General features: G+C 41.9%; 1 protein-coding gene across 1 annotated transcript in view; it reads right to left on the bottom strand.

Annotated features, from left to right (window-relative positions):
- Positions 1 to 239: 239 nt before the first annotated feature.
- Positions 240 to 15,724, bottom strand: part of TRIM71 (tripartite motif containing 71) — a 63,962-nt gene continuing 48,477 nt past the window's right edge. Inside the window, exons 3-4 of the mRNA XM_032107403.1 lie at positions 10,699 to 10,833; positions 240 to 8,039 (exon numbers count right to left, since the gene is read on the bottom strand). Of these exons, the coding sequence (XP_031963294.1) occupies positions 6,588 to 8,039; positions 10,699 to 10,833 (1,587 nt within the window). The 3' untranslated portion in view covers positions 240 to 6,587. The remainder of the gene's footprint in view (positions 8,040 to 10,698; positions 10,834 to 15,724) is intronic.

Raw genomic sequence — 15,724 nt, 5'->3', positions numbered from 1 at the left:
AATGGAAACCTAGAAATGGACCTGAAAAAGTTAAACCAGAAACTTTCTGGCAAAATACTGGAAAAAAAGCATGGCATTTGAAACAGTGAGTTCAATATCACAACTCTTTCCTCCAGGCATGACAATGAGGAATTTTTTCTAACAGCACAGACAATGAAGAGGGGCTTTTTCTTTTTTGCATCCTCATAGAAGAGAAGACTTTTTCTGGGTAGTACAGAAACACACACACACACACAGAGTTGCCATGAAAAAACCTCACATTTATTTGATTAAACAAAAATAAAATAAACTGCATAGGAACATTTTAAAGTCCAGAGAGACACTGACTTTGTTTTAAGGCTGCCAGTAGCTGATACATCGTCTCCTTGCTACATCCTTCAGCCTTCCCTATGGACCACAAAGATACATTCAGAAGCCTCCATTAACACAAGGGTTCTAACATTTTTTTCACTTATTCTATGTAAAAGTTTGCACATAACCTGTCATGCTTTCTTCTCTGCAGTACTCAACATCTGACAAGTAAAAATTGTATCACTTTTTGTCCAAGTAGAAATGTGATGCCCTTTTTGGAGCATGGCAATTCTTGTCACAGCCTGGCTCATTTTCAATTAGATACAAAAGCTCTGAGCGGCTCATTAAAAGTAGAGCACTGTCTGTCCTCCTGAGATACTTTATTATTGTTAGGAGAGCAGCATGATTAGTCAACTAAAGTAGAAAAGAAATAACAGAAGAGGAAACCAAAAAACCAAATCAACTCAAGATGTCCAACATCCAAAGAATGACAAGATCAGCCTGGATCCCAATGCAAACTTGCACCAAGGCAATGCCACTTATAAATCAGTAGTTAAAATTTTGTAAGATGGGGCATACATCTACAGCCAATTAAATGGGGGGGAGAGAAAAAAAAAGCATGTTTGACATTGGTTTCATGGGGCTGAGCTTCATTTTGTTCCAGGCTTGCAATTTCTATTTGAGTTAAATCTCAGGCAAGTGTTCAACACCCTCAGCTCCTCCAAGGACCTGTGCACGAAGTGAGCAGGGCATGACAGGTAATGCACAGTACAAACAAGAGTCACAGATGTAAGAAACCCCCACCAACTCAGGTGACTAAGCAAACCTTACAAACTAGTTAAAAAACTCCTAGTCATTTTAGAAAAAAAAAAAAACAAAAAACAAACAACCAACCAAACCTAAAAACAAAACCCAGAAACAGGCATCTCTCCCTCTGAAGGAAAAACTACTACATTGTCTGAAAAGTACTCTACAAACCTATAAAAGGACTTTTTTTTTTTTTAAACTAGTTTGGTAGTTCAAAAGGAAGTTACTTAACTACATCAGTACACAGACACTTAACATTCAGTCAGTAAGGCTCCATGAAAAGAGCTTAAAAAAATTATCTACCTGAGTTTGTAAGTTGATACAATCATTAATAGAAGGTCTAAGACCATGCAGGTACACAAAGCACTTTTAGAACCATTATTAGTTGAACAATGATGGAAAAAGATGCCAGTCTGGTTTGTTAACCCGTAAGATCACTTAGAGACATCAATGTACATTTCCCACCATAACATTTACCAAACCCAACACAGCCTATTGTTATTAGGGGTCTCCTGTACCCACTTCTGCCACCCCTTAATATGAACTGGGGAGGAAAAAGGATTTTTTTTTCCCCCCAATAGAGTAGTCTGAAAATGTGCTTCTGCAACTTTACTCCATAGGTACAACAGGGGGTATGTTGCACGTCACTACTAAACTTGCCTAAAACCCCAAGACACTGGTTTTAAACTGCCTCTCCTGAGTGTGTCTGAATCTAAGCTGCCCTCCAGGAGTAGGAACTTGATTGCTTTGTCATGGTGGAAAAAATCCCATTGAGTCAAGCAAGCTACTAATACAATCACCAAGTCAATAAAATAAAAAATCAGGACCTTATTCCCTTCAAGCATTTGGTATAGCATTGTGTTTACAGCAATCATAACACCAGTCTTCCCAAACAGGACCCATTGGTAGGCATGCATAAAAGTTTTTCTCTCGTAGAGAGAAGACCTAAAGGTCTTACGGACATAAGAACACTGCAAATGAACATGAAATATGTCACGTCAGCCAGTAGTGTCATAATACTGAACAAAAGTTTACACTTCCATACCTCGTAGTGAAACCAGAACAAACTCAAAAGCATTTCAGGTCTCAGTCCAGTTTGCCTGAACATTTGGTTTTATTTACAGATTCTCTAGTGAGGGCAGCTTAATATCTCCATAGGCAGGCAGCAAAAACAAAAGCAAACAAAAGCAAGCAGTCACCACATAGTACACACTTAGTATCTCTTTCAATTAAAATGCTTTTCCAACAGGCAGGATGAATCCTCCCCCCAGGCAGATTCTCAGCTATTTCCCAAACCTGTCTGATGCTAAATTGAGGTAGATGATTTACTTCTGCAAATGGAGGTAGAACTTCAAGCAAAAGATAGTGGCATCTCTAGTTGTGCATTTTGTACCACAGCAAACGGTTTCAAACTCCCAAGAGACCAAAGGTACAATATTTGTCTAACGCAAGTACCAGTGTTCCTTTTTTATACAGTTCCAAACTGTTTGTCTAAATATCTCTACTTTAAAATACCCTATTACCTTTTTGGCACCATTTGGCTTACACTCCTTTAAAAAATAAACAAAACTTTGGCACAATATTTTTTTAAACTAGAACTGAACAAATAAATCTTATTATCAAAGTTATGGCAAGATGAGCCTATAAACCTGCTCTCTTCAGAAATTAATTTTGGTTTAACTGTAACATAACAAACTGGGCCCACTCTCCTTCAATTCCAAGGGAATGCCAAATCCAAGTGACTTGTTCTTTCTCCCAAGTTGGTTATGTCTGGCCCTAACATGCATTAGTTTTCAGGTGTTATCTTCCTTCCCTTGCTTTCTTTAAAAGTTTAAGGTTTATGGACTTCCTTAAATAAGTTATATTTAAAAGGTACTAAATAAAAAGGAGTGAGTTATCTGAAGGACCTGCATTATCAAGTACTGAATCTGCTTCAGCTTGCTACTAAAATTCCTGCTTAAATAATTCTAAGAAAGGACAAGATTGCTTTATATACCCAAACCAGCCACACTGATTGCTGATAACATTTTGTCAAGCAAAAGGTTTGCAGAGAGCCATTGGTTTAATACGGCATAGAGAAAATCCTTTGGGAGTTCTAGTAGAAGACAGCTCTGTCACCCACATTTGCTGTTCCCCAATGAAGAGGCACACACTCACTTCACCCTTCTCTAGGCCATTTCCCCTAGTTAAGAAGGTTACTCTGAATGCTTGTTTGGTTTGCAATCCAGCTTCCAAGCCTTGCTTTTCCTCTCTGCATGCATGCATGTTGTCATACTGGGGCATTAACCTGAGAACATGCATGGAAAAGCAGAGCAAGGTTTGAATCTCATTTAAGTATATTACTTTTTAATAGGCCCCTATGGGGCATCTGATGTTGGCATTGTATATTAGCACTACTTTTTTCATTGCATATAAAACACTCCATTTTATAAGCTACACTACCACTTTTCAATGAGACCAAGTGTGCTTAGCACTATTTATCACAAAGATAAGGAATTCTTTTGGGTAGCTAAATAGTAGTGTTTTTAAAACGAAAAAGCTCCCCAACACGAGGTCAAACACTCCAGGTTCAGTTTGCAAGCAAATCCCACTAAATTATGAGTTAAATAGACAGCAACTTAAAAAGAGTTCAAGTCATTCCTCTTCCTGACTGAGCTGGGCTGCGGGGTTGTGCAATGGCTCCATTCAAAACAGCAAAGGGCAGCTTCAGTGTCTGTCACCTTCCACACGGTGCAGGCTGGGGGGGCAAAACGTTCCTCCAGTTCAACACAATCCTGACTGCACACTTCACTTTTTTTTAATGCCTGGAAAAACAACTCCCTTCTAGCTGCAGAGAAGGGCAAACGCCACAAGCATTTAAGCACAAGAGCATTTCTAGGACACTTCAGCACTGTCAGCCACTCTGGTCAAAGTATTAAGAGACCTGCCATTTTCATTAAGATATGATAGGATAAATGCAAGGACACTGCAGACAAAACATTAAAGCTTTTAAAACCAATTTTCTTTGGTATCTACATCTTGCAGGCTATTAGTTTTCACAGCCCAAGTTGCAAATAATTCTTGGGCTGAATAATACAAAACAACCATGGACATCTGTCACAACTGTAGGCCACCCCCAAGAAGGGAGGCGTGTATGCAGGCAGAACTTGCAAAACTTGAAGGTAAACTAGCGCTCTCTCATACACATTTTGTGTGGCCACAGAAATTTAATGACAGACATCTGTATAAAAGATTATCCTTCCAAGACTGTTTTTAAACCATGCCATCCTAAGATTAAGCCTAACTGAAACACACTGCTTTGAAGAGTCTGCTTCCTTGAGGCTTTGGCTGAAAGGGAGCACAGTTGTTTTATCCCATTTAACTTAGGTGGTTTTCCTCACCCTTCTTTTGAAAGAGGTTTTGCCATCTCATGAATCTTTCTTGTCTCTTTCTGGTCCTTTAGTTTAAGCCTCCTCTAAAGTGGCAGCTCTCTCTGTCTGCACACATCATTGGTATTTCTACAAAACCCAGAAAGTTAACACTCCTTGGAGGGGAAAAGCAGCAAGAAGGAAAGTGCACCTTGTGATTTCTCACAAACTTGTAAAGAGCCTTTCAACCTCAGGTCACTTTCGTGCATGGTGGCTGGCAGAGAGATGAACCCTTTCCTTGGAGGATGGTTAAGGCTCTTCAGACTTTTCAACAATGACCATGTTTACATTTCGGAGATCTCTTGCAAACAGTAAGGTAAATCCCATGGCACTTCCAAACCCAAGAGTACTGACACATGAGTTTTTGCATTGCAGAAGAGCCCTGTTTCCCACTTTAAACAATTCTCCTTTGCCAACACCAGAGGGTGAAGCTACAGGTCTGTAGAGACCATATCTGCATGAACAGCTAAACCGGAATGCAAGAAATCGAAGAATAAAACCAAATCCTCCCAGGGATTCAAAGTCACGTTTTGCTAAAGAGATCTCTATTCTCCCCAAAAGTTTCTGCTTCTCAGAACACCTGTTTTTATATCCCCTAAAGGGCAAACTTCCCCTGCCTCCAAGCTTTTAAGGATCATATACATTAATTTTACACAGAATTCTTTGGTACTGCCCTGGGAAAAAAGCAGCAAAGTTTCACCTCGATGCAGTTTGCCTTTAGCTGGTACTGGTAATTCTTCACTTGGATCTGTAGCCAGAGATCCTGCAGCAGGGAGTTACAGGCCCACCCCACCCACCCTAAAAGCTACAGAAGACATTCTCAAAATCTTCAGTCCAGCTCTTTGGGGAAGCCAGAAGATGAAAAAAAAAAAAAACAAAACAAAACCTCATCACCGATAGAGTTATTGCAATCCTCTCTAAACAAAAAAACCCAAAACAAAGCAAAACAACTGTTGACTTCTCCAAAACACACCCTGAATCTCCAAAGCTGTGCTTATTTCTTACTTTTGGAAAAAGGTACCACTTCTGTTCTAACAAAATCAAACGTTATTCCCTTAAAGCCACTCTACGGGGAGGGGCAAAAAACGCTAGTCATTTCAGAAAGAAAGTAAATCAAAAGGGTTTGATTTTCCCTGTTTCAGTGCTCCTTATAACCTCTTCTGTTTCCCAGATTAGGGGCACTGATAAAAAGAAACAGTAACTTTTTTCAAACTAATTTAGCTTTCAGGTGAAAAGGGGTAAAAATGAAATTCTCAACAACAGGATACATTAAAGGAAGCCTTGCTTTTTATCTTAACTTTACAGTGACCGCACTAAGCCACTAAAACGAACAATTTGGTTTAAACTTAAAAGAATTTTTGTGCATTTTCATCAGCTTCACTTTGTGCTGTTAAATTACTGTGTTTTAGTAAAAAAATACAGAGAAATGCCAAAAAAGATGCAAACTTGCTCTTCCTGGTGAATGACTTCCACTCACTTTCACAAAACGTTCAAAGTTGTCTGGGAACAAGATGCTGTGCTCGCCAGTAAATCAAACACACTGAGGTATAAAAAGGAGAACGGGAAAAAGTTCTCTGCTGCAGCAGCAATAAAAAAAAAAAAAAAAAAAAAAACAACAAAAAAACCAAACCAACAACAAATGTCCCTCCCTCCCATGTCCCCACCCACAGAACTGCAGAATGGTCAAGAACACAAATTCTCTACAAACACCTACTACCATTTTCTCCACTTAAAAAGTTACATAGCGCCTTTCCTGGCTTAGTCTAACAGAACTCACCACACAAACCACCTAATGTGCACAGCAACACTTGTTTGTGCATGAAACCCCATCGGGGGGAAAGAGGTAAAACGTTCTGAACTATGAGTATGTGGGGATGGGGAGGGGGCAAGAAACCGGGGAGGGAAGGGAGGACAATGAGGTAGATAGAATTCAATTTTACAGGCTCACTCCCTGCAGAAAAGGTAAGTACATTCATCTGTAAAAAAATTAAAGATGAGGTAGGTTTGAATTAACGTTGTATTTTTTTCATTTTCTCTTAGAAGAATTTCCCTGAGACAGTTTCTTCCTAATTCAAACACAGATTAGAAGACGAGAATTCGATTGTTTCCAAAGTCGACCACAACAATCATGCCATCAGGGGTGACAGCTATACCTGAAGGACGGTCCATCTGACCAAAGCCGCTTCCCTGAGTGCCAAATTTGCATAAAAAGCTACCATTGGACTCAAATATCTGCACCCGGTGGTTCCTGGAGTCGGCCACAATGATGCGCCCTTCCTGATCCACGGCCACTCCCTGCGGGCGCAGGAACTGGCCGTTCCCGGTGCCCTCGGAGCCCAGGAAGCGTGCTGACTGGCAATCTGGATGTATGACCAGGAGGCGATGGTTGTTGAAGTCCGTCACTACCAAGTGGCCCTCATGATTGAATGTCACACCTCTGGGGGAATCAAAGTGCTTCCAGAGTGCCCCTTCGAAGCCATACTTGTTAAGGAACACACCGTCGGGCCCAAACAACTGAACACGATGGTTCCTCGTGTCAGAGACCAGGATCTTGCCCTCTGCGTTGACAGCCACATCCCATGGATAATTGAATTGCCCGTTCTTTGTTCCTTTCTCCCCAAACTTCAGAATGAACTGCCCCTCAAACGTGAAGATCTGGATGCGATGATTGTCCTTGTCGGCCACGACAATCCTACGCGAAATGTCACAGGCCACGCCGGCAGGGCGATCGAACTGGCCCGGCCGGGAGCCCAGCGTGCCAAACTTGTGATGGAAGGTCCCGCATGGCTTGAACACCTGGATGCGGTTGTTACTGCGGTCGGCGACAATGATGTAGCCCTCTTTGTCGACACTGACCCCCCAGGGGCGGCAGAGCTTGCCGTCGCTGTCTCCCTCACTGCCGAAGGACAGCCCCGGCAGCCCGATGCCGATGTAGCTGCGCCCAGACTTCACCACCACTTTGAAGGGGCTGTTCTCAATGTGTTGGTTGCACATCATCACGGACACCAGGTGCTCTCCCTCCAGCTGGGGACGGTAGCTGACCAGGTAGGTTCCGTTCTGCTGATCGCTGACGTCTGCCCCGAAAAGGTTTCCATCTGGGCCCATGACCACTGCAGAGATCATGTCACCCCCTGAAAGGCGAGGCTCCCCGTCGTGGTCGTAGCCGATCACAGTGAAAGAGGCCACCTTGCCCTGCAGCGCACGCTTGAGACCTTCCCCCGTGGCTTTGGTCAAGGGAGCAAAAGCCCCACTGCTGACAAAGCCCATAGATTTAATGGCCATATACAATGCCTGGTCAGGAGGGGTGAACATGATCCTGTCATCTTCCTGTGGCTGGAGAAGGCCTCTGACGTTCTTCAGCTCCTGCACCTGAGCCAGCATGCGGTCCCGAGCCAGAAGAATATCCATAGTACGACCCTCCTCCAGGACCTGCTGTACAGCACTAATGGTGTTATCCAGCTTGTTTAGGTTCTGACGTAACTTTTCAACTTGCAAGTAGAGTGACTTGGCCTTGACTTGGCGAATCTTTTCCACCTTGGAGGAAACGGGGGAGAGAAAAGCACACTTACATCAGGAAAGACAGACCAGAACACAGATTTCCTCCAGTCTCCCTTCTACATAAAAGCCAGTTGGAGAGTTGTTATGGCATGTTGACACACAGCTGCAGAACAAACATCCAAAAGCCACGATGTAGACAAGAAGAAACAAGGAAAACTAATTATTTATCCAAATGTAGGATTATTAGTCTCTCCTACCCTCCAGGCAAAACCATACATTCCTACCCTGCAGATCTGCTGCATCAGAGTGACATTCGAAAGCAAGAATCACTTGCTTACTTGTAATTATTTGCTTCCCCAAATGGTATTCTGTTTTCTAGTTGCAAGGTACTTGACAGATCATCCACAGGCACACCTCCATTTAGCCCCCAGGGAAGACAGAGGTTACTGCAGCCTCTCAAGAAGAGCAGAGGCTGAGGCTTCACTAACCAGAACTGAGACCAATTTCAGAAGGTGGGTTGTTGTCCCACAGAGCTGAGGCTGGGAGTCAGCATCAGCTAATGCACGTGGGCTCCTGTCATTCCCCTTCGCGCCAGAACTGTTTTCATGTGACTGGATAATAGCAGACATCTATCTCCAGGGATTTTTAGGGTCCAATTATTTTAATAGTTTCTTGTAAATACTGGCGGTCATGCTGAGCTCGTGCTTTAAAACAGAATGCTTTGTAAACGTCACTTCAAATAACACAGAAGGTTGCTGCCAGTCCCTGCTTGAGGGACTGAAATTGGTGCAAAAATGGTTGTTTTGTAACTCATCTATATAAGCCTGTGTCTACCTTTACATGTGAAAAAGCACTTAGGACCATCTGACAAAGACACCCGCTTTGTAAAACTAATGTGACATGTACTTTTGCAACAATAAAGCGAAGACGTTTCCTGATGTCTGAATACCTGCTTGGCTGCAGAACAATAACTGAAATGCATTTTAGTGAAGGAAGACTCAATGTCGGAACACCCCTCGGTTAGACACTGACTACATAACATATGTACAAACATGCTGTAAGTTCAGGTATGCAGGTTTTACCAAACTGTAAAAAAAGAATTGGAGATGCTTCTTCCAATAGATGTCCAAGACAAATTGATCTTAGGTCTCAGCTTAATCCTTAGACTCAGCTCTAGTATAAAAAAATTGTTTATTAGCATACTTGATCCAAGAGCTTGTTCGACTCAGTTTGTTTTGCTAAAATAATTTATCACCATATTTTCTTCTTAAAATAATGTTTTCTAACTTAAAGAGAACTTGCTCTCAGTGCAGATATTCCCAAAAAGTGCATTTGTACAGCACCATGGGATAAAAAGAGCTTAGGGGCAGCTCTTACTCCTCCTGTACTAGGAATACCTTAAAAGAGAAAGCTGCCAAGCTTCCTGGGGAAGGTTAACAGTGAAAAGTGAACTTATCTCCCTCGATCCAAAACCTCAGAAAAAGCAGCCTTCAGAGTACACTAACTATATAAAGTGCATTTTTAATCTTGTTAGTGACACTTACAAAAGAAAACAAAGCTTCTCTTGCAGGGGATGAGTCTCACTGTAGCTAGAGCAGTTCTATACAAAAAACCTCTACCAGAGTGGTCATTTTGCTGGCAACAGATATTAAACCAGGAAATTACTGTTCCAATTCATGTTGCTGGAGAAGAGGGGAGAAACGCCCTAGCAGAATGGCACTGCTTCTGGGCAGCCTGTGCCTTGCCAAGCACACGTATGTGCCATCCTGCCCAGCTCTGCAGTACAGGCAGCAGCCACACAGCACCTGGTTTCCAGCTGCACGCTCTGGTGCCACTGCTTGTTATAGGAGCAGTCTCGGTTTACTCATAAACCTTTCCCATCTTGACCAAACATTATTGCTCCCTTTTAGCACTATAGCAGTCATGGGGTCATCGGACAAGTCAGCTTGACTTGGTGATCTAAAAGTCCTAATCCTACAGCTGAGAGTGTGCTCCTGTTCAATTCTACAAGTGGGATGCAAACGGCCAATCCAAACTAATCTGTGCTAAACAAGCAGAGAAGAGCCATGACCATTAAGTTACTTTTCTGGAATAAGAAACTTGCCTGTTACTTCCTTTCCTCCTCTCAAAATACCACACACGCATTGTGGCTGAAACGAGCCCATCAGTTCAGGATTGTGCAGATATTCTTGCTGGAGAGTACTCTTTTCTTGTACTAGTTCCAAAAAAATAATTAGAGGGAGGATGCTACCTTGATTGAGAGTAAAGGTTTTTAGGGATGGGGACAATGAAATTGGTCTCACAGAATTTCTGCTAGTCTTTCTAAAAAAAAAAAAAAAATGGATGGGATATACAGCTTTGCTCCTGTCCTTTATGAGAAGCAGATCGGGAAACTGATTATACTATGCACCTGATTCTAGAGCAGCACATTAAAGATATTTTGAAGACATTGTTTATGGAGCAGATCTCCTCTCAGGGCAGCTGCTGGGCCAGCAGGGGGAGCGCCCAGCCCACATGTGGGGCTGCACTGCTCTGAGGATGCAGCAGCCCCTGCAAAAACCCCACCAGCAGCTCCCGTTAAGGAAACCTGCAGTTTTCCTTGGATATCAGAATCTGGCTGTGTAGTAGTTTAAGTATTTTTTCAGTTTGAAAATCACTTGTCAGCAGTACAAACCACAAATGTAAGGGTGCATACCTTCCAGAGCAGCTCACACTCCCGCTCTTCCAATGCCTTCTTATGTCTAGTGGTCACTACTTTGACTTCAGACTGCACCACCTTCGCTTTCATCTCAACTTGCTCTGCCACAGCCTGGGCCTGTTCAATACTCAGCTAGGGAGAAAAACAGACAAACACACTTCAGGCTCGACCAAACCAATTAAAAATGCATCAGAGGACTGCTGCTTACATTTCACTACACCTTCAGGTGAAGGCATGAAGTGACAACTCTTAGTTTCTTACTAGGCCTTCACCCATTTCATACATTGCAGCCTAAAAACTGACAGGATTGTTTACATACATCTATTACATGGAGTTTACACCTTCATTGTGCCTTGCACCAACACCACAGCACTAAATTCCCTGTGCAATTCCAGCAAGCAGCTAGTATGGTGAACAAGAGACTAGCACAGAAATTCACACTCCTGTTTTCTTACACGTAGAGAAGCCAATTTTTCTACTCCCTCAAAACGGTTCAGACTGTTGTTGTGTGATGGGTCCGCTCCTAGTAAGAAATGACAGTGTAGGGAATAGACTGCGTTGTCTATGTGTCTGAGCTGCACAGAAATACCCCTAACATCGCATAAAGTTAATCAATTTTAAAAGAAAAACCAAAAAAAAAAGGTTATCAGTAAAAAGCATTCATACAGCTATTCACACCTTGGGTAGAGACCAAATTATTTTAACCTTGCAATGTTAGTATTTTAAAAACATTCTGTAGTAGCATTCTGCAGAATGCACACAGAAGGAGCATGTCTCTTTTCCCCCCTCAAATTAAAAATGGTTTCCTCAAAAAATCCTTCCTAAACTACTCCCAAGTTTCACAAAATATTACAGAAAGGGGCATAAAAACAAAGACCAGGCAAATCTGAAGGAATCACAGTTCCCAGTGGAAAAGGTTCAATAGCAATGGTTAACAATTTTTCAACACCTTTGTCATACAGTGAACCAGTAGATGAGCCTGTGAACCTCAAAGAGGTTAAAAAAAGACTAACTTATTAGTCACAAAATTCTAGAACTAAATGATGGCATGTGAAGGTATTCAGCCTAAAAAAGAGGGGTTCTTACCAATTTATACAAATACTTGAAGGGAGGGCACTGAGAGGGCAGAGCCAGAGTCATTCCAGTGGTGCCGTGTGACAGGACCAGAGGGAATGGGCACAAACTGAAACAGTGGTTCCCTCTGAACATTAGGAAACACTTTTTTTTCTTCAGAAATGCAGGCTTATTGAAGTCAGCAAAAAAGTAATTTAAAGGCTTTATCATAGATTCAGAACCTTCTGGAAGATACCCTCAGTTTAATTCTACATATGAGGATGTACCAATCTAAGAACCACCTGATGCAACAATCTATTAACTACCCAATGTGACCCAGCATCATCTAGAAAGTCAGACAGTACTTTGTCATCTTTCACTCAATAGTTGTTAGTATTTTTGAATTCTCAGTTCAGCAGCTTCTAGTTTATGCCAACAGTTGGAATGCCAAAACATAAAACCTTAAATATAGTGTTACGTGGACATTTTCATTCCAGGTAAGTTATTTTAAGACAACTAGTCTGAATTAGACGTATTCTTTCAGGTCACATAAGAGACCCTTTTCTGAAAGAAAAATGAGACTAACTTGGCTGGGTGATTGCTCTCTGGAGACAAGCTGAAGACAACCCCGAAAAAAATCGGACAAGACAACATTTCTATCTTTGCTCCAAAGAATTCTCCTGCAAACTGCTGGGGAAAACAGGAGTGCTACTTGACAGCCAGCCTGCAGCCCAGGACTCAGTAAGAGGAACAGGTCTTTCAGCTCTTCCTCTTTCATGAGCTCCCAGAGTCACCTTCACTACAGTTTTAACAGGGAATGTCTTCAAACTCAGACAGCCTACATATCCCAGTCCCACTGGAGGCTGACCTGACCTGCCTTCTCACAAAGTTTCTGGCAGGCGAATTTGACAAAAAATGAAAATCTCATTGCAACACTTCACGAAACAGACATGAAGTCACAATTGGCCATGGATTAAGGCTTCATAAAAGCCAGTAAGCCTCAGACCTAGCTGGAAAACGTAACAATACTGTGCCTCTATCTCTTCTTTGCCATTCAAATACAGAACCTGCCCTACTGTAGGGAAAAAGCATGCATTTCTTCCAAAACAGACCTGGATTCCCATCAAGTACAGCAAAACACCTTCCTTCTCTAGCAAAGAGAAAGAGGTATCTCCTTGAGAAGTGTTAGGGAAACTATCCACTCATATTCCAATTTTAACAATGATGTCTGTGAAAGCATAAAAGCCTTGATTCACTTATTTTTGCTTTTTGTACAGCAGTACCAATTTAGAAGCATGATCTACGTATATGCATCCCTTTTTATACCTTAGAGATAGGAGCAATCCCAACTTTCCTCATTAACCCCCACTAAAACCAGAGTCCACCTTTCAAGAACTCCATTGTAGCAGGAGAGGTAGCAATTCCCTGTGGATGCTGTGATCCTTCAGCTGTAGGAACCAGTTATGGTAGGGCAAATAACAATAGCACAAGGTTGTCTACCAACTACACATCTCATCATCTGGATTTATTTTTACTTGCCCAAGTATGAACAGCTCAGATCAGTGGGGGATGCCCAAAATGCTAAGACTCTAATATCCAGGATACTGGTGAAGTTTTGGTAAAATTCAGAGGATCCTGCACTCTGCCCAAATAAGCTAGAACAGCCTGGGAAGGCTGACAGCATCAGACATGCATAGTTATGATGGGGGGAACAGCAATAGGCAAGTTATCTACATCTGAAGCAAAAGCCAAGAGCATTAAGCACAACTTTTGGGATTCTTCTTCACATGGAAAGCCCTTGTTCACTTTGATTACTCTAAGATGTCAGAGTTCTGCCACGAAAACTCACTCCTGCTGTTCTGCAGGCATTTCCTGTGCGGAACTTAGAGAGGTCAGCTTTTTAGGAAGCATGTTAAGCAGTAGCATTTCTTGTTCTGTTCAGACACCACATAATCTTTTTAACAACAAATACTTGTAAAGAAAAACAGCTTTTATGATGCTCTCTCCTCACGGTATGTCATAATTTTTCCAGCGCTAGTCAATTAGATGGTCAACCAGTTCATACACTTGGGAGACAGAAGACAAGGCCTGTGTTTAGCCAAGAATTATGCTGGGTTACTGAATTTGAGACGGAGAGCAACTGTTTTGTTTCCTGCTGTTGGACAATGCAGTACATAATTTAGTTGCTGCTGTACCTCTCCACTTCTGGCTTCTCAGGGGTCTGAAGATGGCCAATACCACTCCCCATTCTATTAGAGATGTCACCAGTGCCTTGTGTTTGTTAAAAACAAGTAAAGGACTTTGCAGTGTATCTTTAAAACTGGTACTTTCAATTCCTCAAGAGCAAAATTGAAGTGCAACAGTCCTTGTGCAGGTGATACATTCCAGAGGGCCACCACACCAGGAAACTGCACACATAGCTTCCAGTGAGGCAGACAAACATGAAGGAAAGCAATGCAGACATCCATCACTAGCTATTGCTAGCAGCGCATTTCGGTTTTGAGTAAAAGGTGAAGGGCAAAGTCGTATTGGAAACTGGGCGTCCTTTGCAAGCTCCCTTTAGGTGGACACCTCTGTGAACTCCCTTTTATGTACATTTCACCACCTGAGGGAAAAACTAGTCATGATCTTGCTACAGTGGCTACAGCAACTGATGGTGCAAAACGAACCTATGAGGAAACGTGCAAGAGTCAGAAGTAGCAAGGTAGCAGCATTACAGAACTTGGCCATGCTTCAGGATATCTGCGCTGACTACAGAGGTGCCCAAATCAGGACTTGCCATTTTGTAGAATGGTAGCACTCAGCAATTTTTTGTATTTCCTGTCTTCTGTTGAACAGTAGGAACTAGAGCCTCAAGTCATAAAAAACTTTATATATAATTCCATGTTTACTTAACTTAAATATTCCTATGGAATATTTGATGTTCTAGACTCCCAAGTTTTCACTAGTGCTGCTTTTTTAAACGAAAAAAATATGATCAAAAGCATACAATTCTCTGGGAGAAAGAAAAACTGCTACAAAGCTTGTGTTCTGAAGAGCAACTACAGAGGTGCTGATGCCTTCACTGCATGGTTTCCGCTGTCTGATACTCAAATTAAATCAATATGTCCACAGCTAGGTCCACACAGCACACAGATATTTGAAGATGCTAACTCAGCTCTCTGAAACAGCAGGGTCTGATAATCCAGATGCTGAGCCATGTTGTTAGATGCACGTTACACCAATTCAGTCCAGGAATTTATCCAGCTGAACCAACTGCAGCCCAACACACCACAGTGGCAGCACCATGAGATGCATAAAGGCTGCTCATGGTAACTATACTGCAACACATCAGTGCTGGCTTGCATGACCATATTTGAAAAGGTCTCTAGGATTTTTTTATTCCGTCCATCCATCCATCCATCCAAAGATAGGAGGGAGGTATAATTTTTCAGGCATTAATTTCAGTATTTAAGTTTCCCAATCTCAAGTTTTCCAATGAAGGTGCAAACCCTCTGGAGAGAAAATTCAAACTTAAAAGCAAATTTTGGTTCTACTGAGGAATTCTTCAGTATTTCAGGGGTGGATGGATCACAGGTATTGAATAAAGAGTATTAAACATACACTTTCCTACCTCAGTATGGAGAATTTATGCTTTAACCATTAAGGAACTTAAGACTAAGTTAACCCTACTTAGCAGGGAAAAAGCAGCTGAGATGCTTCTTCTCTGACAAACTCCTCTTTGGCTTTTACAAGCATAGTAAATACAAAAAGTCCTGAAGGAAACTTTTTGGTATGTCTCAAGTAAGCCCTCTTCCACCAAATGGAAGGTGTTCCAGCCATAAGTGGTTCGTTTTCAGTTCCTTAAGGTCACAAAAAGATACAGTGGGCTTGTTTCACTGAACTTTTCCAGTTACTTATCACTGTTTCAAAGCAGGATAAAACAACCAAGACATAACAGTTCGCTTTCTCCAGCATCAAGAACTGGATA

This window comes from Corvus moneduloides, chromosome 1 (assembly GCF_009650955.1).
Source record: "Corvus moneduloides isolate bCorMon1 chromosome 1, bCorMon1.pri, whole genome shotgun sequence".
Lineage (NCBI taxonomy): Eukaryota > Metazoa > Chordata > Aves > Passeriformes > Corvidae > Corvus > Corvus moneduloides.
The sequence above is the reverse complement of the archived record's forward strand: the minus strand, read 5'-3'. Positions and strand labels throughout refer to the sequence as shown.